General features: G+C 36.6%; 1 protein-coding gene across 7 annotated transcripts in view; it reads right to left on the bottom strand.

The window, feature by feature from the left end:
- The window catches only part of mak (male germ cell-associated kinase), a 57,052-nt gene that overhangs the window by 2,701 nt on the left and 30,926 nt on the right, over positions 1 to 23,425 (bottom strand). For 3 of the 7 annotated variants that reach the window (XM_026237764.1, XM_026237766.1, XM_026237767.1), the window contains 10 exons: positions 20,572 to 20,626; positions 20,016 to 20,137; positions 17,446 to 17,528; positions 16,873 to 17,005; positions 16,169 to 16,340; positions 13,030 to 13,197; positions 11,134 to 11,382; positions 10,192 to 10,361; positions 9,065 to 9,207; positions 8,496 to 8,624 (listed from right to left, as the gene is read on the bottom strand). In XM_026237764.1, coding sequence (XP_026093549.1) covers positions 8,496 to 8,624; positions 9,065 to 9,207; positions 10,192 to 10,361; positions 11,134 to 11,382; positions 13,030 to 13,197; positions 16,169 to 16,340; positions 16,873 to 17,005; positions 17,446 to 17,528; positions 20,016 to 20,137; positions 20,572 to 20,626 — 1,424 coding nt within the window. Of the gene's footprint in view, positions 1 to 7,567; positions 8,289 to 8,495; positions 8,625 to 9,064; positions 9,208 to 10,191; positions 10,362 to 11,133; positions 11,383 to 13,029; positions 13,198 to 16,168; positions 16,341 to 16,872; positions 17,006 to 17,445; positions 17,529 to 19,667; positions 19,748 to 20,015; positions 20,138 to 20,571; positions 20,627 to 23,425 lie in introns of those variants that run through there. The other 4 variants (XM_026237769.1, XM_026237765.1, XM_026237770.1 and 1 more) reach the window with 4 other exon arrangements.

Below are 23,425 nucleotides of genomic sequence, written 5' to 3'. Positions count from 1 at the left end.
AACAGGTCAAAAAAAATAATACAATTGGGTATTTTACCTCAGGAGCCGACAGAGCCAAACATAACAAACAAAATAACTAATTTATATGTACCTCTTACTGCCCTACTCCACAAAATAGAATAAAATAAAATACAATTACTTCCCCAACTCCCTAATCAAAAACAGGCAATAAAGATCAAAACAAAGAGTTGGCGTCGGACTCCCTACCTCCCAAAATAAAATAAAAACAAAAGTATAAACAGGTATCAGTTCAGGGGTTTATCTGGAATCTAAGTCATTAAACAGGCGGTGGTCGTTATCACAAATATGGCAGTTCACAAGAATCAAACAAACTCTTTCCACTTCAACAAACTCTTTCCACTTAAACAAACTCTCAACAGGCGTACCAAATATCGAAGCAAAGTCAGGCAAGACAAAGTATCGAGTGAGCACAAGGCTAATGAAGACAGTAATGTAGGAGGCTTTTATACACGTCCAGGTGTCAGCGGATCAATCAGGGCGTGACACCAATCAGACTGCAGGAACCAATCCGGTCTTCTTCCTGGATAAAAACAAACACCTCCCACAAAGCCTAACACACATAAACAGACCAAAGGGGATGTAACACCCCCATACACAAAAATAAACATGAAAACATGTTTATACACAAGATCTTGATAGAGAATCCGCAATAACATTATCTGTGCCCTTCTTGTACTGGATGTGCAAGTTAAAATCTTGACAAATTAAAGCCCAGCGCATGAGTCTTTGATTTTTGTTACAGAACTTCTGTAAAAATACAAGAGGGTTGTGATCAGTAAAAACTTCAACAGGTTGTGAACTTGAACCAATATAAACTTCAAACTGTTGCAAAGCTAGCAAAAGCGCGAGTGCTTCTTTCTCAATTGTACTGTAGTTACATTGATGACGATTAAACTTCTTAGAAAAAAAACACAATGGGTGATCAATTCCATTTTCATCTTCTTGTAACAGTACAGCACCTGCACCAGTTCCGCTTGCATCAACCTCAAGTTTAAACGGTTTGGTGAAGTCAGGAGTGGCTAAGACAGGAGCGCTGCATAACAAATTCTTCAAAGAATCAAAAGCAATCTGACACTGAGGAGTCCACAAAAAGGGAATTGCTTTTCGGAGGTTATCAGTAAGAGGTTTCACTACATCAGAAAAATTCCTACAGAAACTTCTGTAGAATCCAGCCATGCCAAGGAAACCTCGAAGCTCCCTTTTTGTCTGCGGTATAGGAAAATTAACAATGGCGTTGACTTTGGCTTCGACTGGTCGTACAGTGCCCTGACCCACTTCCTTTCCTAAGTACCTAACAGTAGCATGACAAAATTCACATTTAGCAAGATTGAGGGTTAGATTAGCTTCTTGAAACCTAACAAACACTTCCTCCAATACCTCCAAATGACCCTTCCAGGTCTCGGAATAACACACAACATCGTCAAGATAAGCCTCACAATTTTTCACATTAGACAGTACTTTACACATCAAACGTTGAAACGTTGCTGGAGCATTTTTAAGGCCGAAAGCCAAGACCTTATACTGTAAGAAGGCATCTGGAGTAGCAAATGCTGAAATCTCAGATGCACGCTCCGTGAGTGGCACTTGCCAGTACCCCTTGAGTAAGTCCAACTTGGTTACAAACTTAGATTTCCCAATCCTGTCAATACAATCTTCTATCCGTGGAAGTGGATGGGAATCTGGTTTAGTGACCTGGTTAACCTTTCTGTAGTCTGTACAGAAGCGTGAGGTACCATCAGTTTTCGGAACCAGCAAACATGGAGAGCACCAGGGGCTAGAACTAGGCACAGCTAACCCATGCTTCACAAGGTATTCAGTTTCTCGTTTCATTATTTCACGCTTGGCAGGGTTTACACGATAAGCATTTTGCTTAATTGGGCGATGATCAGCAACATCAATATCATGCTGTAACAGATTGGTTACAGTTGGTACGTCTGAGAAAAGGAAGGAAAATTTCTCAACTAACTGTAACAACTCATCTCGAGATGACTCTGATAAATGGGATAGTTTTGAACTTAGTGTTGTAAGGGCTTCTGAGTTTTGTAAACGAGCACCGGATAAGGCCGCACTGCCCAAACTAAGGCCATCAATACTAGGAGAATCAGCAGATGAAACTACTTCCACAGGAACAGCGACAGTGGGAGAAATTATCCGAGCATTTCTAGAATTTTCAGAGTTTGAACGTGAAACATACAATTTCAACATGTTTACGTGACAAACACGAGACTTTCGGTGTCTCTCAGGGGTCCGTACAACATAGTCTGTATCACTTAATTTCTTTTCGATTTCATATGGGCCTGCAAACTTTGCTTGCAATGAGGAACCCGGTATAGGTAACAACACAAGCACTTTATCACCAACCTCAAAGGAGCGTTTGACAGACTTTTTGTCATATTTATCCTTCATTCGAGACTGTGATGAGGTTAAAGACTGACGAGCAAGCCTCCATGCAGAATGTAGACGTTCGTGAAATGAACTGACATAATCTAACACATTGGAGGAAGGTTCTGATGAGTGGGTTTCAGAGAGGAGATGCTCTTGAAGCAACTTTAATGGTCCACGCAGTGAGTGCCCGAAGACTAACTCAGCTGGGCTAAATCCCAACGACTCTTGCACCGTGTTACGAACAGCAAACAGCAAAAGTGGTACCTCCTCATCCCAATCTTTCTCATGTTGTAAACAATAAGTACGAATCATAGTTTTTAGAGTCTGGTGAAACCGTTCGATGACACCTTGGGACTGAGGATGATAGGCACTTGACACAGCGTGGGTAACATTCAGTTCTTTCATTACCTTACGAAACAGGCGCGAGGTGAAATTTGTTCCTTGATCAGATTGTATAATTTTTGGTAGACCAAAAGTAGTGCAAAATTTCACCAGGGCCTTCACGATGTTGGGGGTCTTTAACGAACGCAGTGGAATGGCTTCAGGGAATCTAGTAGCGGAACACATCATAGTCAACAAATACACATGTCCAGACTTAGTCTTAGGCAGAGGTCCTACACAATCTATCACCAGCTTTTCGAATGGTTCACTTAGCACTGGGACTGGCCTTAAAGGTGCAGGAGAAATAACCTGATTAGGCTTTCCTGCAACTTGGCAGTAATGACACGAACGGCAATATTGGGACACAGAGGATTTCATTCCTGGCCAATAAAAATGTTTCAAGAGGTTATGATAGGTCTTCCTAACTCCTAGATGTCCAGAAAGATCATGGTCATGGGCTAGCTTCAGTACGTACCCGCGATAGGATTGTGGAACGACTACTTGAAATACGGTGCTCCACTCATGCTTCACTTTCTCAGGGCTCCACTTTCGCATGAGTACGCCGTCCTCTAGAAAATAGGCAATTGCATGTTTAAGTAATTCAGTCTTATCTACCACAGAAGAACTGCTCGATAACAGGGTTTTATCCGCTTCCTGGGCACTGATTAGCTGTTGCTTGCCAAAAGGAAAATCAAAATTAAGCCCAACAATCACATCTGAGGAAACATCATTTTCATCATTGGCTTTCATATCTGACCCCTCTAAACACATAAAAGAGTTGGAAAGATCAACCTCATTTTCAAATTTTCGGGCTTGTGCCCGAGTAACAACACAAGACTGAAATACACTGGGAAATTCCTGCACTAACACATCATCTTCCCCTGATACACACGGTATATCTGTAACCTCTGGTAGAGCATTAACTCTACTTCCAGCAAGATCATTTCCAAGAATGAGAGAAATCCCCTTCACTGGCAACTGGGAACGTACAGCGACCTTAACTTCACCAGTCACAATGCCAGAACGCAAGTAAATGGTATGTAAAGGAACTCTCAGTACTCCCAGTTCAATTCCCTGAACCAACACATCCGATCCACAACTAGACTGAGGTGAGAATGATAGCGTACTTGCTAAAATAAACGACTGCGCAGCCCCCGTATCTCTTAAAATCCGTACAGGTGTGAACTCTGAATCAGAGTTAGACAAAGCAACTGCTCCATCACATACAAATGGTTCAAATGTCGGGTCAACAGAATTTAAGGAGTCAGAAGACGGTACATGAATGAAAGCTACACTCTTAGATATGTTGTGAGTCTTCCGCAGATTTTTCCGCTGCAGTACTGGACAAGCAGCGATCAAATGACCCTTTTCATGACAGTAGAAACATTCTCTAGCTACCGAAGAGGTATCAAGCGATGAATCATCCTTTTGAGAAACTACCGAATGCTTAGAATCGTGAGTACGATCTATTGAGGTGCGTTGCGAAGATCGCGATGATGAAAAAATTACTTTATGAGTAAGCACAAACTCATCCGCAAAGATAGCAGCATCAGCAAGAGATGAAACTTTCTGTTCGTTCAAATAGACCACAATTTTTTCAGATATACAGTTTTTAAACTCCTCAACCAAAATCAACTCTTTCAACTGTTCAAAGGTCGTAATTTTACTCGCTGCACACCATTTCTCAAATAAAGTGGTCTTTTCACGAGCGAACTCAACAAATGTTTGGCTGGGGTTTTTTACATGTCTTCTAAATTTCTGACGGTAAGCCTCCGGAACTAACTCATACGCACGTAACACTGCCGCTTTAATCGCATCATATTCCAAACTTTGCTCTAATGTTAGAGCAGAGCACACTCCCTGTGCTTTTCCCACCAATTTGCACTGTAAAAGCAAAGGCCAAATATTTCTAGGCCACTGCAATGTGGTCGCGATTCGTTCAAAAACAGTGAAGTATGTGTCTACTTCACTCTCTCTGAACAACGGAACAAGCGAAATTTGTCTACTAATATCAAATTCAGGAGAACTTACCGGCGCAGTTCGCGACGCTGAAGGTAGAGGAGATGATGCACCAGATGAGGCACTTACTGATCCTGGAATAACCTTCTCCTTTGTCTCCGGAGAAGGGCGCTGAAATCTGGTCTTTAACTCGACCTCCAGCTCTTTCAGTCGGACATCACGCCGCGTCTCAAGCTCAAGTGCCTGGACATTTAGCAGCTGACTCTGATACTGTTGCCGACTAATTTCCAGGTCTAATTCTTTTAAACGGATTTCCAATTGTTTCTCACCCGGTGAAGGGGCAATGGGATCTATGCCATCGACTTCGCCAGATTTGAGTTCCGCCTCCGCAGCACCCAAACCTTCAAGTTCTAGGTTAAAAGCAACACCCGGAGCCACACCCTCTTCCGGTAAGACCTTTTGTTTTATAAGCTCCATGCGCAACATCTCCTTTATCTCCTTTTTAAGTGCATGACGAGATACGCGAATATTAAAGAAATCTGCAAGCACTAATAAATCGTCTTTACGGCACTTATCAAACTGTTCATGTGTGGGATCGATCGTAAATTTTTCCAATTCAAATTTTGACGTCATCACGCCCCCTACGTTTCCTCCCACACAAAGTAAAAAACCCAGGCAAACAACAAGTTGAATAATACTTAAATCGACCAGTTTCACTGATGAAAAACAAGTTTGTAATTTCGTCTTAGGAAAAGAAGAGAAAAAAAAAAAAGAATCGGACGAGCCCCCAATTTCATGTTACGCCCCGTCTAGGGCAAAGGACATAACATGAAAAAAAATAAGGAAATGCAACGGTTTCTTTTTATGTGGAAATAAATGGAACAATATTTATTGAATTTTAACAGGTCAAAAAAAATAATACAATTGGGTATTTTACCTCAGGAGCCGACAGAGCCAAACATAACAAACAAAATAACTAATTTATATGTACCTCTTACTGCCCTACTCCACAAAATAGAATAAAATAAAATACAATTACTTCCCCAACTCCCTAATCAAAAACAGGCAATAAAGATCAAAACAAAGAGTTGGCGTCGGACTCCCTACCTCCCAAAATAAAATAAAAACAAAAGTATAAACAGGTATCAGTTCAGGGGTTTATCTGGAATCTAAGTCATTAAACAGGCGGTGGTCGTTATCACAAATATGGCAGTTCACAAGAATCAAACAAACTCTTTCCACTTCAACAAACTCTTTCCACTTAAACAAACTCTCAACAGGCGTACCAAATATCGAAGCAAAGTCAGGCAAGACAAAGTATCGAGTGAGCACAAGGCTAATGAAGACAGTAATGTAGGAGGCTTTTATACACGTCCAGGTGTCAGCGGATCAATCAGGGCGTGACACCAATCAGACTGCAGGAACCAATCCGGTCTTCTTCCTGGATAAAAACAAACACCTCCCACAAAGCCTAACACACATAAACAGACCAAAGGGGATGTAACAACCTCTGTGTGGAAATTCATCAAGATACAACACTTTATTCTTCTGTTGATTATCTGGATCAGCGTCAGGTTAGTCAGTCCACAGGGATTTCTTCTTTCAAACTCAAACCACTCAAATATGCAATACTTTACATTTTCGAAGAGCTGATTTCGTTCCGACTGTTATGTAAGGTCAAGGTTTCTAACTGTCAAACGAGAGGCACAGACATTTCTGATAAAGCATGTTTTATTAACTGTTTTTGATAATTTATAACTGTAACTGTACAATTAAATGTAATGCAATTATGGTAGGTTTGCACTAATTAAAAGATCACTGTTTGCATTCATGTGTGTTTTTAACAATGTTTATTTGTTTTGTGAAAGATCTGCAGCATAAATCATTATCCGTCTATGAGCAGCGCAATTATTTTGTTATTCTTTTGCATTAATTATCAGAAAAAAAACTGATATTAAAATTAGTCATGTATTAGTTAACTGTGTCAAATAATAAAATATGTTGTGAAAATAATGATGAAACAAACTGATGCATGTGCACAATTGAGAAATGGATACTTATGAAGATAAATCGCAGTCCATGTCTCACGAGGTAAATATTTAATAAAAAAAAATCGATGTGATACAAACATTTTCGAGAAATAAGTAGTTTGTACATTTACATAATTGATAAGATGAAAATACATTATGTAGCTGTGTATACACGCCATGAGTTCAACTTTTAATTTCATGAACAGTAGGGAACATCAGTGTATTTCATTCATTCTCCGGACCCAAACACACACAAGTTTCAAATCCGCTGGCTCAGTTAACATTTATAGTATAGTAATAATAGCAGTGTATATCTTATTTGCATTTGAAGTGATATTATAAATCCTGTAAACATATAGAAGGTAATATTTGGATTTCTCCGGGTCTCTGCACTGACATTTAGCACAACCGGAAATATCTATGCGCACACACTCGCAAGACCGAGATGGAGGAGATATGCAACTACCCCATTGGAGTTACCGTATTTTTCGCCTATAAGTCGCACATAAGTATAAGTCGCATCAGTCCAAAAATACGTCATGATGAGGAAAAAACATATATAAGCCGCACTGGACTAAGTCGCATTTATTTAGCACCAAGAACCAAGAGAAAACATTACCGTCTACAGCCACGAGAGGGCGTTCTATGTTTTCAGGGGTAGACTACAAGAGCACTGAGCAGCATAGAGCCCCCTTTTGCAGCTGCAGACTGTAATGTTTTCTATTGGTTCATTTCTCTCGGTTCATTTCGAATTAATTTAGATAAATAAGTCACACCTGACTATCACAGGACCAGGCAAACTATGAAAAAAAGTGCGACTTATAGTCCGGAAAATACGGTATATAAAAAAAATTGTCCTGGCCCCTCCAAGCCTTTCATTGGGGGCTAGCAGGTGTTGGTTGTCAACAGTGACATGATGTCAGAAATAACAGACGTGAAATAAAGACGTGAAATTAAAGTGAGTGCATCTGTAACAGACCTGTTAAATGTGGAGATTTGTTTTTGATATCATCAGCAGGTGAGCTATTTTCTCACTTCTGCTGACTGTGGTATGCAGAAGATGTTCAGGCCAATGATGTAGGACGTATGCATCATGCACGCGCCTCTGAGAAACGCAGGAACAAAGGAGAAAGAGTATCCTTACTTTAGCAAAGGAAAACCCATCTCCTCTTGGCTTATATCAAAATCCTCCGACATTTCTTTCGTCACTAATCATCCAATGTCGGTGTCTTGCGTCATCCGCAAGAACGGCTTCCGTGTATGACAGTCAGCAAAGTAAAAAAAAAAAAAAAAGGTGTTTAAATATGTATATTTATCTTACAAAAATGCATGGATTCACTACCAGGAGGCCTTTATTCACCCCCCCAGTGCTTTGTGAGGGATGTTTTATTAGGATGTGTGCACTTTATATCACGTCGTCTGAAGTTTTTACAACCAACACCCACTTACCTCCATTGCAAGGCTTGGAGGGGCCAGGATTTTTTTTTTTTAAATAACTCCGATTAGATTCGTCTGAAAGAAAAAAAAAGTCACATACACATAGAATGCTTTGAGGGTGAGTAAAACACAGTCTAATTTTCATTCTTGGGTGAATTAACCTTTTAATTTTAACCACCTTAATGCATTTGTATAAGGTTATCCATTTATTTATTTATTTGTATTCTGTGGTTGCACATTAATTTGAGAAGTTAGTCTCAGCTTTAATTCATTTGTGCTCACCTGGGCCGATTCTAGACACTGGTGCTACTCCAATGGGTGCAAGAGGTTTGTTCAATGGAGCTGAGGTGTCCCACAAGTCTTGTTGAGATTCCTTGTTGCTCAGATATGGCGTGTTCTTGCTTATTAGCCCTAAGATTGATATAATAATGTAAAGTCTAATTTATGAAAAATAGTCTAATGGGGTGTTTACATATACATCGATTTGCTGCATTAAAGGAACATTTGTTTAGAAGACGTGTTTTTAATGGGTTCTGAAAAATCTTTATGCAAATAAGCAGTGATGTAATGTGGCATCTATCAATGAGATCTAAACATGTGATGTGTGTTTTGTGAGATACTCATCTCAAGCCATTCCAAATGATCTGTACCTGTGTACATGCAGGGATATTACTTACAAAATGTGTAGAAAGCCATGTAAGGAATTGTCAGCCATTTGAGCCATTTTGATTTATGCACTGGTAATCATTCATCTTATTTTTGATATAATGTATTGTGCACCACTGCAATTCAGAATAATAAATAAAAAATAAATGAAAACAAGAAAAGACTAAATTAAACTTAGATCTTGCCTGGCAGGTATCTGGACTGGCGAAGGTAATGTTGTCTGGCTGAAGAGGTGCTCTGGTGACTAAAGTCTGGCTGGTTCAGTCTGCTGGTGTTTGGTAATTTGGTTACAGTGCTAAATGTATAAAGGGGTTTCTGGTCCTTGGTCCTGCAAAGTTTTTCATAACATAAATAAGGAAAGAGTGAAATCTCAAATGGAATAATTGAAACTGAACGTACAATAGAGAAACACAAAAGCCCTGTTATCAAACTTAGTCAGCACCCATGATACTAGACAGGTTTCGCAGGCACGCTCCCAACACAAAAGGCTGCTAAAAAGATAGGCAGCAATATAACACAGCTTTCTAGACTAGACAAGTCCTCAGCACAGATCCTTATGACCAGCCATGAACAAATCATGCTAGAATGAGTTGGGACCAAAGTTTTTTAACAAGAAGGATGTTCTTTGTGCATATGGCCATTGATAAGCCATTCATCTGCTTCTAGCTAAATAGCAGCTCTACCATCATGTTCAGACTACAACTCTCCATTTCCCCTAATGCCAGTGTGATGTATGCTGATATTATACATAAACACATTGATGCAAAATTTACTGAATAACATAAATCTAGCAACTTCCTTAAATCACAGAATTTTTGTTAATTTGGCCATGGAAGAAATGGTCCCAAGGATATTTCCTCCGTTTCTGTCACAGGATGGAGTTTGGGTTCCCTGCCACTGTAACATTTGGCTTGCTTAGTGGGGTTTAAAATATACTTAATATTCATATTACAGATTTGATGGCACTGACACTATTAGATGAGAACAAAAACTATATGACACTATTGTCTTCTTTAAAAATACTTTTGAGCTGAATCAAATTTGTTCATAAGAGACAAATTATGTAGCACTTTCTGTTATTGAACTGAACTGAATCAACATTGAACTGACTCGAGCTAAATAACGACACTGTCTTCAGTTTAACTACTTATCTTAATTTCAAATAGTTCAATTTCACTTTGGATGCTTTGTTAGAAGGTAAGTAGACAGTAAGTCTGCTCACTAGGTTTCAGAATAGTGTGCTCACTGAAATGTGCTACAAATTAAATAAGTGTCAAAACTGTTTATGTTAAACTGAATGTAGTCATCATACTGTGTAGCAGTTTTCTCCTCCTCTGGGCCTTTGCTGGGTTTTTTAGAGAGAGAAGCTGCAGAATCAGAACAGTCAGACTCATCCCAGCTGTCTGAGGGTTTCATGTTGGTCTGTCCCCACCTTCTTCGTCCATTCTTCAGCCCAATCAAATTGTTCTCAGCCCCGACCACCTCATGTTAGGAACACAAAGAATCAAGCAGGCTCACATATAACAACTTTTTACGTAGGATTCAATTAAAAGTAACTAAGAATGTAATATGGTTTAACGCAATTATCAAATTACAAAGACTCCATTGTAATTATAAAAATAGGTGTCAGAGTGATTCAGTTTGCATCAAATGCTGCTCCACACAAATTCCATCTCTGCAAGTGCTATGAGTTTAGGTCACTTGTAATATAAATAAATAAATAAATAAATAAATAAATAAATGTATGCATTTAGCAGACAGACGCTTTTATCCAAAGCTATTAACAGTGCATTCAGGCTATAAATTTTTACATATCATGTGTCCCCAGGGATTTGAACCCCCAACCTTGCGCTTGATAAGCAAATGCTCTACCAGTTGAGCTAAAACTAAACATAATAAATTACGTGTATTATTATGAAATACTTCATATTTTTACTTCATAAATTCTTCATAAATACTTCATAAATTTTAGTCACTAGCAATCTGCATGTGTGGCGAAATGTTGGTTTTAGGCCCTTTGTACATTTATATTTACTGTAAAAGAATTCACTGTTCATATTTACAAAGAGATAAACTAGGTGAAATCATTGTTCATGATAATAAAAACTTTGCCAAAGATGCAGTAAAACAAAATATAAAGTTAATAACAAAATACAAACTTTAAGATTTTGTTATATCATGTGGCATAAAAATATGGGAATCTCAAGTTTTTTAAAGGTAATTACAACATTCATTTGAGAAGGAGGTTTTGTACCTTTTGTGTGTATGGAGCGAGAGGGTCTGTCTGAGAAAGAGACTGGGGCAGAAGAATCTGCTGCAGTGGCTGATGGGAGTTTCTGCTTTGGCCTTTAGTCTGTGATGGCAGCACTTGTTCTGAGACAGACTGCAGCTCTGATCTGGGTTCACTAGGCAGAGTCATCTTTATCTGAGCCTTCCGTACATCAGGGGTCATGGGTAGGGGGCCAAGAACTTGTCCTACTTGAAAGTATGGGTATCTGAGTGCCTAATAAGATATTTATAAACAATTACTTATGCAAACATAAAATATAGATGTCAAAAATGAACTCAATTGAAATAACACAAAAAGGGACGAAAGGGTCATGTTTGTTGTGGAAATGAACTAAACAATTATTAGTACATTAGCATTACTATAATAATTCAACATCATTGATTGCTATATACATAACAATTACAATCTGTACTGGAGTCCACATGAACAATATTCCACTGTTTCATGAAACAGAGTTTAGAAAATGTCTCCGTCACTTAATTAAACATGGTGCCTTGAGGTCCCTGAGACCATGTGTTGATGCTATGGAAAAATCCTCTGTTGTGATAACTGTATGAAGCCTATACAGAATTAAAGGGGGGGTGAAATGCTATTTCATGCATACTGAGTTTTTTACACTGTTAAAGAGTTGGATTCCCATGCTAAACATGGACAAAGTTTCAAAAATTAAGTTGTACGTTTGAAGGAGTATTTTTGTTCCCAAAATACTCCTTCCGGTTTGTCACAATTTTCGGAAAGTTTTTTTCGAGTATGGCTCTGTGTGACGTTAGATGGAGCGGAATTTCCTTATATGGGTCCTGAGGGAACTTCTGCCGGAAGAGCGCGCGCTCCCATATAGCGAGGCTGAGCACAGACATTTCACAGAGCGATTCACTGATCAGAGCGAGAGCGTCGTGAAAAGTCACAAAAGAAGTGTGTTTTTGGTTGCCAGGGCAAGACAACCCTGCACAGATTACCAAAAAAAAAACAGCATTAAGGGACCAGTGGATGGAGTTTATTTTTACAGAGCATCAACGGAGTTGTGCAAGTGTTTTTGTTTGTTCCCTGCATTTCGAAGATGCTTGTTTTACAAACAAGGCCCAGTTTGACGACGGATTTGCGTATCGTTTATTTCTTAAGGATGATGCAATCCCAACGAAAAAGGGTCACGATCGTGTGTTGGAACCGCAAGCGGTGAGTAAAACTGCTTAAAATATCTCTGCCGGATATTGAGTGAAAACGAGCATTTCACCCCCCCTTTAAGTAAATTTATTGGCAGACTGCACTAGCACCACCCACTGAGGTGTTGCTTTACTGATGCCTCAGAAGAATGTGCTTATACTATCATAGACATATTTGCTATGAAGGAAACCAAGCAAAATGAGGATTATAGCCACTTATGCAGCATCTTTTTCCCCACTCAGGGAACCAAGGTTACATATGAAACATGCTGTAACCACATCTTGTATATTGCTAGGATTTTTTTTATAATGGAATTAGGGCTGTAGCTATCTAATATTTTAGTAATCGAGTATTCTACAAAAAATTCCATCGATTAATTGAGTAATCGGATAAATGTGTTTTGTAAAACTTGTAAACTCCACTGCAGACAGATGAATAGTTTGAATAGTGAAGATAAATCATCTGTGCACACATGTCCTTATGGGTTGTCAGTCAAGTGACACCTCAGTGGGTGATATCTGACAATAATTTGGCATGATTCTATAGTCTTCGGATAATGGTCAACTTGGAGGGTGTCGAAGTGAAAATATGAAAGCGGACACCTTTCACACCAACCAAAAGAACAAATGTCAGACCTCAAACTGAATTCTTTCTACACCAAAACTTAATTTTTTATCAAACAATACAATTTATATATACCTTTGCAGCAGAGGGTCTTTTCTTTGGGTCCCACTGGAGAAGATCTCTCATGAGGTCTAAAGCCTCATTGGTGGCATTGGGGATCAGAGTTTTCAGTGGTGTAGGAACACACTGGGGGAAGCGGAAGTTCATTGCAGCAGCAAGCTGATAACCCTCTGGCCAGTCTGACTGCAGGGGAAAATAACTTGTACTATCAAACACATTTTACCTATGATACTAAATAAATACTGTAAAAGATAAGAACCAAATCAAGACTATTCATTATTAAAGTTACATGTATAGATCTTCATATGTCAGGATTTAAGGCCATACAGTGTTGTTGAGAAATACGAATTGCTCTCGAAACTGTAAGGCCTGCTACATAATGCCCATATGTCAGTTTTTTGCTCCACTCGTTACTTTATCTTAATACAATACAAGTTATAAATGCTTCAGTTTATTCCAAACTACATTGGTTTGTGAATCAGTTTGAATGATTCGTTCAGTTCCCTGCAGCATGCGCTGAGCCGTCTGAAGCGGTTCACTCAGAGTTGTAAAAAAAAATGTAAGAACATCAAGAGCGTTGAAGACGTGGCTTTGGATCTACATTCAATTGAAAGCAAATCTGCAAAGGCTATTGTTTGCTAGCGATGGAGATCTTTTTTTTAGATCTAATAATGATTAATAATAATTTTACATTTAAATTTTATAATAATAATTTAAATAATTTTAAATAATAATTTAAATAATTTTAAATAATAATTTAAATAATTTTAAATAATAATTTAAATAATAATTTAAATTATTATTATTAATTATTATTATTATTTTTTTTGTGCTGTCTACGTTTCAACAGGTATAAATTAGTGGTATCATGTACTGTAATCGAAAGTAGCCTATGACATTAACAGTTTGTTGTAATGTATGTAATGTGTAATTTATAGATTAAATACAATCTATAATTTTTAAATTAAATAAGCGGTCACAGAGTATGAAATGAATACCCTCTATAACTACGTTAGCTCTGTTCCAGGAGAAATGCCTTTGCCTAGACACAATTAATATTTATATTTCCACAGTATTTATGCTTGCAGAAATATACATTTATTTACATTTTGCAGAACAGACAGAAGAAGATCCGTCAATGTGCATTTGGTTCGTTATGTTCAGATGTTTGGAAACTTAGCTTAGTCATGTGAAGAGTTTTAATTCTTCTCCGTGTGAGAGGTTATTTAGACATATATAATACATAATTAATATACTTTAAAGTATAATGTAATTCAGTGATGCAATTCAGAAATTTCATTAGGTGTTTTAAGAATCTAGATCTTTCAGAAATCATTCTAATATATTGATTTATTACCAATGCTGGAAACAGTTTTGCTGCTTAATATTTTTTGGAACCTGTGACATTTTGTTTAGGATTCTTTGATGAATAGAAAGCTAAAAAGAACATCATTGATAGTAAATCAACATACTGGAACGCTAAGCAAAAAAAAAAAAAAAAAAAAAAAAAAAAGAATACTACTACTACTAATATTATATATATATAGGGCTGTCACTTTTGTGAAAAAATAATTTGAACGGACATTGAATATCATGCAATGTATTTGAATATATTCCTCTATATAGTCCTCTACTGGATAAGATGGCAAAGAATAAAATAAAAAACAAACTGTCTAATCATAGACTGTAAAAAATGCGCTACACATGGTATTTTAAAAACTGGATATTTTATTTATAGTTCGATTACGCATATTTCACGTCATGTTCGAATGCATATTCGAATATCGAATAAAAAGTGACAGACCTAATATATATATAAATATATTTAGATATATAGATACAATTTATGTTTTATATATATATATATATATATATATATATATATATAAAACATAAATTGTATCTATATATCTAAATAAAAATAGACTATAGATACACATTATATGACCTGCATGACGAGCAAAAGGTACTTGGAAGTCTTGTAAATAAATCGACAAAAAACATTTGCATGAGGTGGAACAGTGTGCATGACATGTTGGAGTGATTCATAGAACAACAGCCCACAATTTGCACTGCATTACTCTCAACCTAGGTGTGGAAAAATGCCAAAGATATGTGGACATTAACAGAGGCAGAAATAACAATGTGCTAAAGATGAAATAAATGCACTGAAGCCAGTTAATATTAAAACTTAAAATGAACGGACAGGGGGTCTGGAATGGAGTCATCACATATTTAATTAAATTATAAATAAATGATAAGAAAATTAACTTAATGTAAATTATTTCAGCTAGTTACATTATAATACAAATATACAGTATGTATAATGGTAAATGTGTTTTTCTATTTTATAAATTTATTACTGTGGTCTACATAATTTGGGCTACATGAGTTCTATAAAAGTTATTAATTAGAATGTCAAAGCCTAAATCCTGTTGCGAATCTGACAAATCTGACCCCAACCTGCCAGAAAAAAAAATGTGGACTCTTTTTTGAGGACTTATTTTAAGATGCATTTTCCACTAAAAGACAACATTCTCTTCTGTCACTGCATAATCAGTCAAAGGATGAAGTCAGGAAATACAAAGACACAGAGCCTATTACATAGGATCCACAAATCTGGTGAAAGGAGCATTGTTTTCCTATTACTATCCAACTTGACAAGATGCATTCGGTACAAGTGTAGGAGTAAAGAGGGTGTTCTCCACTGCTAGAGCATGTTAATCAGTTCATGCTTTTTGGTATTTGTAGTATTGTTTAGTCGTGAGCCTTATGTAACACTTCAGCATTTGAGAATATTTGACACTAGACTAATTTTGGGAGTAACCTTAAATGCAGAATGAAGGGCTAATCTAAGTAGTTTTTTTTTTTCTTCAGTTATCACAATTGTTTTAACATTATTCAATGCACAATAAACATTACTGTTAATCTTACTGTTACTAATAAACCTAGAAAAACTCATTCAAAATTGACCTGTATCACAAAGTTGTTGGTGTTTCAAAGTTCTACAAGTCAGTTTCTACAGGCCCAAAATGTAATACCTCACAAACAATTTTTTTTCCAGTCTCCTGAATAGACACTACCTTGGGCTGTTGATCACTTGACCACTACAAATTTCCTAAAACAGGTTGTTCATCTTCACATTTGATCATACCTTCTTTACTGTACCAAGAACCTGGCAGATCTTGAAGATCTCATCCACCTCACTGTTGCCAGGAAACAGAGGTCGAAGCGTGTAGAGTTCAGCTATGATACAACCTACTGCCCAGATGTCTATTGGTGAGCTATACACTGGCGACCTCAATAACACCTCTGGAGCTCGATACCTTAACACAAACACATAAGACAGAACTTTGAAATGCTCACATTTCAGACAGTAGGGAATACCATGGCCAGTTAGACACTAGCACATTCACTCTGTTCTTAAAGTATCAAAGCTGATCAATATATAATATATAGTATACTAAAAATTAACTCATTTTGCAGAAATCCCACTTATGACTTTTCATTGAAACATAATATACCTGACAGAAGAATTGGTACCAGAGAAAAGTGATTAATGGTACTACTACTTTTGGCATGTATACGTGTTTCTTTTACTAGAAAATAATCGGTAGATCTGTATTATAAAATTACACAATGCTATCTGCCCTCCCCTAATACTATGGCCATGTCTCAGTACACAATTTACCTAGTTCCACAGTAGTAGAATAGTTTTATGTTTTGCTGTTTTTTTTTCTGTGCATTTGTCAGTTTGTGAAAATGCACATTTTCACCAAAAATAAATACAATAAAAAATAAATAAATAAATAGTAATAATAATAATAATAATTCCAGTGACAGTTTTTATACTCTTACCATCTTGTTGAAACATAGTCTGTATAAGGAGGTCGAGAGCGGATCTCCCGAGCCAATCCAAAATCAGCAATTTTCACCAGCTCTGGACCCATACATAGCAAATTTTCCGGTTTCATATCCCGGTGAAAAAATCCTACAAGATTGAGCCAAAGAGATACTGATGTCAACATTTACATAAGAACGCCTCTATGTTTATTGCTTCCACCTAATGCAAATGCAGAGATATGGAGCCTATATAACACCATTAAACCTAAATAAACATTAAAAAGTTTAGTTTGTAACAAATATACTTGGATTGTGTACACAAAATTAACACCTGTATATATATAATTTTGTATTTAAAAATTTGCCTTCATAAGCTAAACCACCTTGTGTGATGGACAATAATGTTCATTCCCTTCCTTGACTGTGGGTGTAAGATAACCTATAAACATAAAACCTAAAAAAATAACCTCATAAACATGTCACATATCACTATTATAAATGTAATAGCGAACTAAATAAAGTTTGTAATGTTGTTATAAAGCTTCTTAACACTTTAGTGAAAAACAAATGAGTGTAAGAAAATCTTACCATGCTTGTGCACAAATGCCAAACCAGAGAGAACTTGAAACATGATGTTCCTTATTTCATTCTCAGTAAACATCTTATTTTCCCTGATGCCAGAGAATTTCACAAAAAAGACACAGAAGAGAAAATAAAAGAGAAACAGAGACAGAGGATAAGAAAAGAACAGCCCTACAAGATGTGTGAGACTGAGTGCTTTTTCTCATTGATTAAAGCTCTTAAAAAGGTGCTATAAGTTAAAAAAGCTACCGCTGAAGAAACATTAGCTTCTTTGAAGGGATCATATCATGGAAAAATAAATTGGATTTATTTTAAGTGGTCATTGTACCATGAAAACATACTTCAACTTGCAGGACTCAAAACACCATTCTTAGTACAAAAAAATAATAAAAATAAACAAACAACAATTAAAATAAAAACCTTTGGGTTATTTCGAGTCAAATCAACCAAATTTCAGAAACTTCCCAGGCTCAAATATTTGATAACACACAAATAAATAAATAAATAAATAACAAATAATAAACAAAACCTAAACATTACAATATATCATCATATATATTTAGAGAGTAGTTTAGTTTTAAATCTCAGGTGAAATTTTTAATTTTGTAATAGTGAACTACTTGGTAAATATTAGTGGTGGGCCATTATCGGTGTTAATGTGCTGCGTTAATGGGAGACTCTTATCGGGCGATAAAAAAAATATCGCCGTTAATCTATTCTCAAAGTTGGGTTGGGAGCTGGGTCTATACTAAGCAAGCTGTGATGACTTTCACCTTGATATTTTAGCGTGGATGTATACCTAACCAATTGCACTGTAGGGGGCGAGAACGAGTCTTCGAACCTGTGTGTATGACTACTGTGATATTACCACATCAAACGTGACGTGCTAACATGGATGCAGCTGAAGCCTTCCCAATGGAAACCTCAACAAGACTCACGCCTGTTTAACACATACTCCGTCTGCAGTGTGTATGCTGTCCATGTGGTTGTCGTATGTGGTGCAGCATGGACTCGATGTGCTTTCACACAGGACGCGTTTGCAGTCCGCTACTCAGTACGTAAACAATCATAGAACGGAGTATGTGTTAAACAGCAGAAGGTTGTTTGCACCTTGTGCAATGTGGAATTAGTTTACTGCTTTCTCAAGCAGTTTGTAATGCATTTTGGAAACAGGAGATGAGCCCCTGGTCTAATGCACCACCTAGCTTGATAAACCCCTTCTCAAAGACTTACTTTTTGTCAATGTTTTATTTGGGTAGCATACATATTCTGAATGCCTTCAGCAGAATTCAAATGACCCATTTTAATCTAGATTAATCTAGATTAATTTCAAGATCACAGTGAGATTAATCTAGATTAAAAAATTAATCTATGCCCACCACTAGTAAATATACACCCATGACATTTAATAATTTTTCTAATATTAATATTTTTTTCCCCTAATTTTTGTATTTGTTTGTACAAGAACAAAATCTAAATAAATATATTACCAATATTTTAAAAACATTATGTAAAATGTGATCAAAGGTTGTCAAAATGTTGTTTCTGGATGCGAATAGCACCTGTTCTTCCAAATATTTTTCTGATAAATATCAACAGTAAGGCTAATTCACACCCCATCAACAGCACCAACCAATGGCAAATATCACCAGATTAAATTACGTCACTTCTCAGACATTCCATGACTCAAATGAATGGCAACTGAACATGAACATGAACAATTGCCAACCAGCAACAGATGCCAAAGGGGTATGCGACAAATACAGACAAAAGTGTCAGACATAGATTAGCATTTGTCGTGCAAGGTGAATTATCCTTTAGAAAGGAGTAACTAAAATTGAAAGATTTTATAAAAAAATTTTATAAGATCCCTAATTATTTTGGCTACCGTGAGGCACTGATATGGAAGGCTCGAAGACACTAACATAATCAGTGAACTTCAGAGGGGAAAAATATTTTAATAAACATGATATGAACCCTTTAACTGCTTATAATACAATGGGTCTGAAGGGAAGACATGGGAATTTCAGGTTTTTTGGGATTTAAACATTTTGGCAGCAGCTGAGATACTCACACATCCTGTCACCACACAGATACAAGAACAACTGAGTCTTCAGCAAAAATAGTCCCAAGATTCAGTCTGTAGTAGGCCCTGAGACATTTGATACAGGACTCAGACTCAGTTGTTCTAGTTTGTTGGACACAAATATGACAGCCCTGTGACCTACCATGTTTATGAATAAATGATAGTCCCTGCAATATCTGAAAGCTTATATTCCTGACGACTGACTCTGGGAACAATTTGGTTCTGGAGACAGAGAATCAGCACAGCTGTCAAAAAGTGCCATTTATCAAGCACAGAGACAACCATTTCAAAATGTTTTAACCAAGGTTAAGTTTGACTTCAAGGGATAGTTGGAAATGTTTTGAGTTTCTTTCTTGTGGTTAAACAAAGAGTTTCAGGTCACCATTGGCTTCCATAGATAGTGTTGAACTATTCATTTCCTTTGTATATTATGCATCATGGGGCCTTAATAAATATGAAATAGCAGATGGAATATGGAATTTCTTCATACCTGTCTTTCATGAGCTGGTAGAGGTTTTCTTTCATGTATTCAAAGACAAAGTACAAGTGGTCATTCTCTCGTATCACCTCCTTTAACTTCACCACATTAGCATGATTCAGTTTCTTCAGTGACTGAAACATAAAAATGAAGAATACCAGTAGAAACACTATGAACCCCCAGATTTTACAGTTGTGCCTGTGTCCTTTTACACCGTATCTTAACCAGCTGCGACAACAATATTTGACACGCAAAACATTCTATTTCGGCAACATCACGGCTGGGAGCAAGAATAATAAAAAATAAAAAACTATGTACCCAATGACAAATCATAGTTTGAAAGTAAGGAAATGAAGCAAAGAAGAACGGCCAAACTGTGAATGGTGTACAAACAAGTGGATGTCATGACAAAGACTGTATCTGTAAATATGTACATATTTTTATTAATTTAATAATGTTGTCGCATTGTGGTTAGAGCACAGTGTAAATCCTAAATGTCTGATGACAATTTTTTTTTTTTAGTTTTTAAGGAATTAATGAAAGCTTCAATCATCCTCTGAGATCATACCTTGACCTCCCTTAAATTCATGCACTCCTCCCAAGAGTAGAACTTCCTCTTCATTCTGTGAGAAACACAATGATCATTATATCTCCATGGTTTCATTGCCAACAAACTGCTCAAATAAACCAGTCAATCATCAGAATCTACCTCCATGTTATAGAACAATGCTAATATTAATATTACTTACATAGTTAACTTTAATATAGCACTATGAATCAGTCTTACAGTCTCACAGTTGATTCAACAATCATAATTTAATCACAATAAACACAATATCAGCATCATCACTGATCACAGAATTCTCCATGTGGCATTTGTGTGGTAAAATATTCCTGTTAATTAAGTGTGTGCAATATGACGATTTTTGATCGTGGACAATAAAAATGTCTCCATGATCTGCTTTTGAAGAAATATCGTAGTATCATGCTACAGCACACATTCTATCAGCTGCAGTTCTGGCGCCTCCGTCATATACTGTACAACGACACGTGTATTCACAGCAGTTTATGTGCTTTCACATGTTTCATTCGTGCGCTGGTCTGACTTGTGAATTTTCTGAGCACCTCATACTACCAAAGTGCATGCGCTAAAGCCTGTCAAACAGCATCTGATTATTGAACTAAGTTATCTTTTGCGCTAATACCGTCAAAACACTCAAGGTTTACATGTAGACTCAGTTGGTTATGTCTAAAATGAAAGTAAACAGTTGAGAGAAAAACATATAAGTGTCTGTATATTAGATGTGTGACGGTCTTAAAGGGTTACTCCATCCAAAAATAATTACCCCCATGTCGTTCCAAACGGGAACACAATTTAATATATTTTGGATGAAAACCCGTAGGCTTGAGACTGTCCCATAGACTGCCAAATAAATAAGAATGTCAAGGTCCAGGAAAGTATGAACAGCATCATCAAAATAGTCCATCTGTCATCAGTGATTCAACCCTAACATTATGAAGCAACGACAGTACTTCTTGTACACAAAGAAATAAAAAATAATGACTTTAACAATTCCTCTCCTCTGTCTCTCCAAATCAGCGTAGCACCATTTTGGCAAATCAAATAGCACTCAGATTTGCCAAAATGGTGCTATACTGATTTGGAGAGACAAAGAGGAGAGCAACTGTTGAATTAAGTTATTTTTGTTTTCTTTGTGTAAAAAATATTCTCATCACTTCATAATGTTACAGCAGGCCTATTAAACATGCAGCCTACTGTCATTACTGTTAAGGGATAGATCACCCTAAAATTTCATTTCTGTCATTATTTACTCACGGTCACGTTGTCCCAAAGCTGTATTAATTTCTTTCTTGTGCTGAACACAAAAGAAGATATTTTGAAGAATGTGTGTAACCAAACAGATGATCATAGCAAAAAATACTATCAAAATCACTTTGGACCAGGAACTGTTTGGTTTTCCACATTCCTCAAAATAGCATTTATGTTCAGAAGAAAAAGAAACCCATTCAGGTTTAAAACCACTTCTAAGTGAGTAAATGGTGATATAAAAATAAAACACTATGACAAAATTGGCAATTTTTATTTTTGGCTGAACTGTTCCTTTAACGTTAATAAAACAACAAAACACAAAAAGAAAAACCACTCACTGCTCTTGACTGAATAAAGTTAATACAGTTGCTTTAAAAATCATACACCTATTGTACCTGAAAATAAATCACCTTTTTATTTTGTGTAGTTGTAATGTTTTTTTTGTTTTTTTTGTCATTCTTTTATCTTTGTTTTTAAAAAATAAGAACAACATTTTTCATCTCCACCCTCTTTGGCCTAAATATCTGCCATTCTTTTCTTTTTTTTTTACCTTGAAAGGCTTTGTCTTTGTAATAGGGAAATTAGTTTGGCTGTAATACTCAGACAACTTGCAAAATAGTAAAACCAACATGACAAAGAATTTTGATAAAATCATGAATCGTGATATGTCTAAAATAAATTGTGATATATTTTGTTTCCATATCGCCCACCCCTACTGTTAATTATTAGGCATATTATAATTATTAACTATTATTAAGCATTTATAGACATGAACTGAACTCTATTGGGGTTAGAAAACACGTTTCAGGACCTACTCATTGTCGAAAGCATACTCTAGATTTAATACTGTCACATGGAATTGATGTTGATAGTGTTGAAATTATGCAGCCAAGTGATGATCTCAGATCCTTATTTAGTTTTGTGCAAACTTCATATAGCCAAAATTGACAATTCTACTTCTTGTTACAAGTATGGTAGAACCATCACTTCTACCAAAACAGACTGCTTTTTAAGTTATCTTCCTGATGTATCCGAATTCCTTAGCATATCCAAAACCTCAGAACAACTTGATGATGTAACAGAAACTATGGACTCTCTCTTTTCTAGCATTTTAAATACAGTTGCTCCTTTATGAAGGTTAAGGAAACCAGTATGACACCATGGTATAATGAGCACACTCGCACCCTAAAGAGAGCAGACCGAAAATGGAGCGCAGCTGGAGGAAAACAAAACTAGAGGTATTTCGTATTGCTTGGCAGGAAAGTAACCTATCCTACAGAAAAGCATTAAAAACTGCTAGATCCGATTACTTTTCTTCTCTTTTAGAAGAAAACAAACATAACCCCAGATATTTATTCAATACAGTGGCTAAATTAACAAAAAAATAAAGCCTCAACAAGTGTTGACATTTCCCAACATCACAGCAGTAATGACTTTATGAGCTACTTTACTTCTAAAATCGATACTATTAGAGATAAAATTGTAACCATTCAGCCACCAGCTACAGTATCCCATCAGACTATAGACCCCCTGAGGAACAGTTTAGGGCTGAAACGATTCCTCGAGTAACTCGATTACAAAAAATAATCGA

This window comes from Carassius auratus, chromosome 49 (genome assembly GCF_003368295.1).
Source record: "Carassius auratus strain Wakin chromosome 49, ASM336829v1, whole genome shotgun sequence".
In the NCBI taxonomy this organism is placed as follows: domain Eukaryota; kingdom Metazoa; phylum Chordata; class Actinopteri; order Cypriniformes; family Cyprinidae; genus Carassius; species Carassius auratus.
This window is presented reverse-complemented; position numbering and strand designations above follow the sequence as displayed.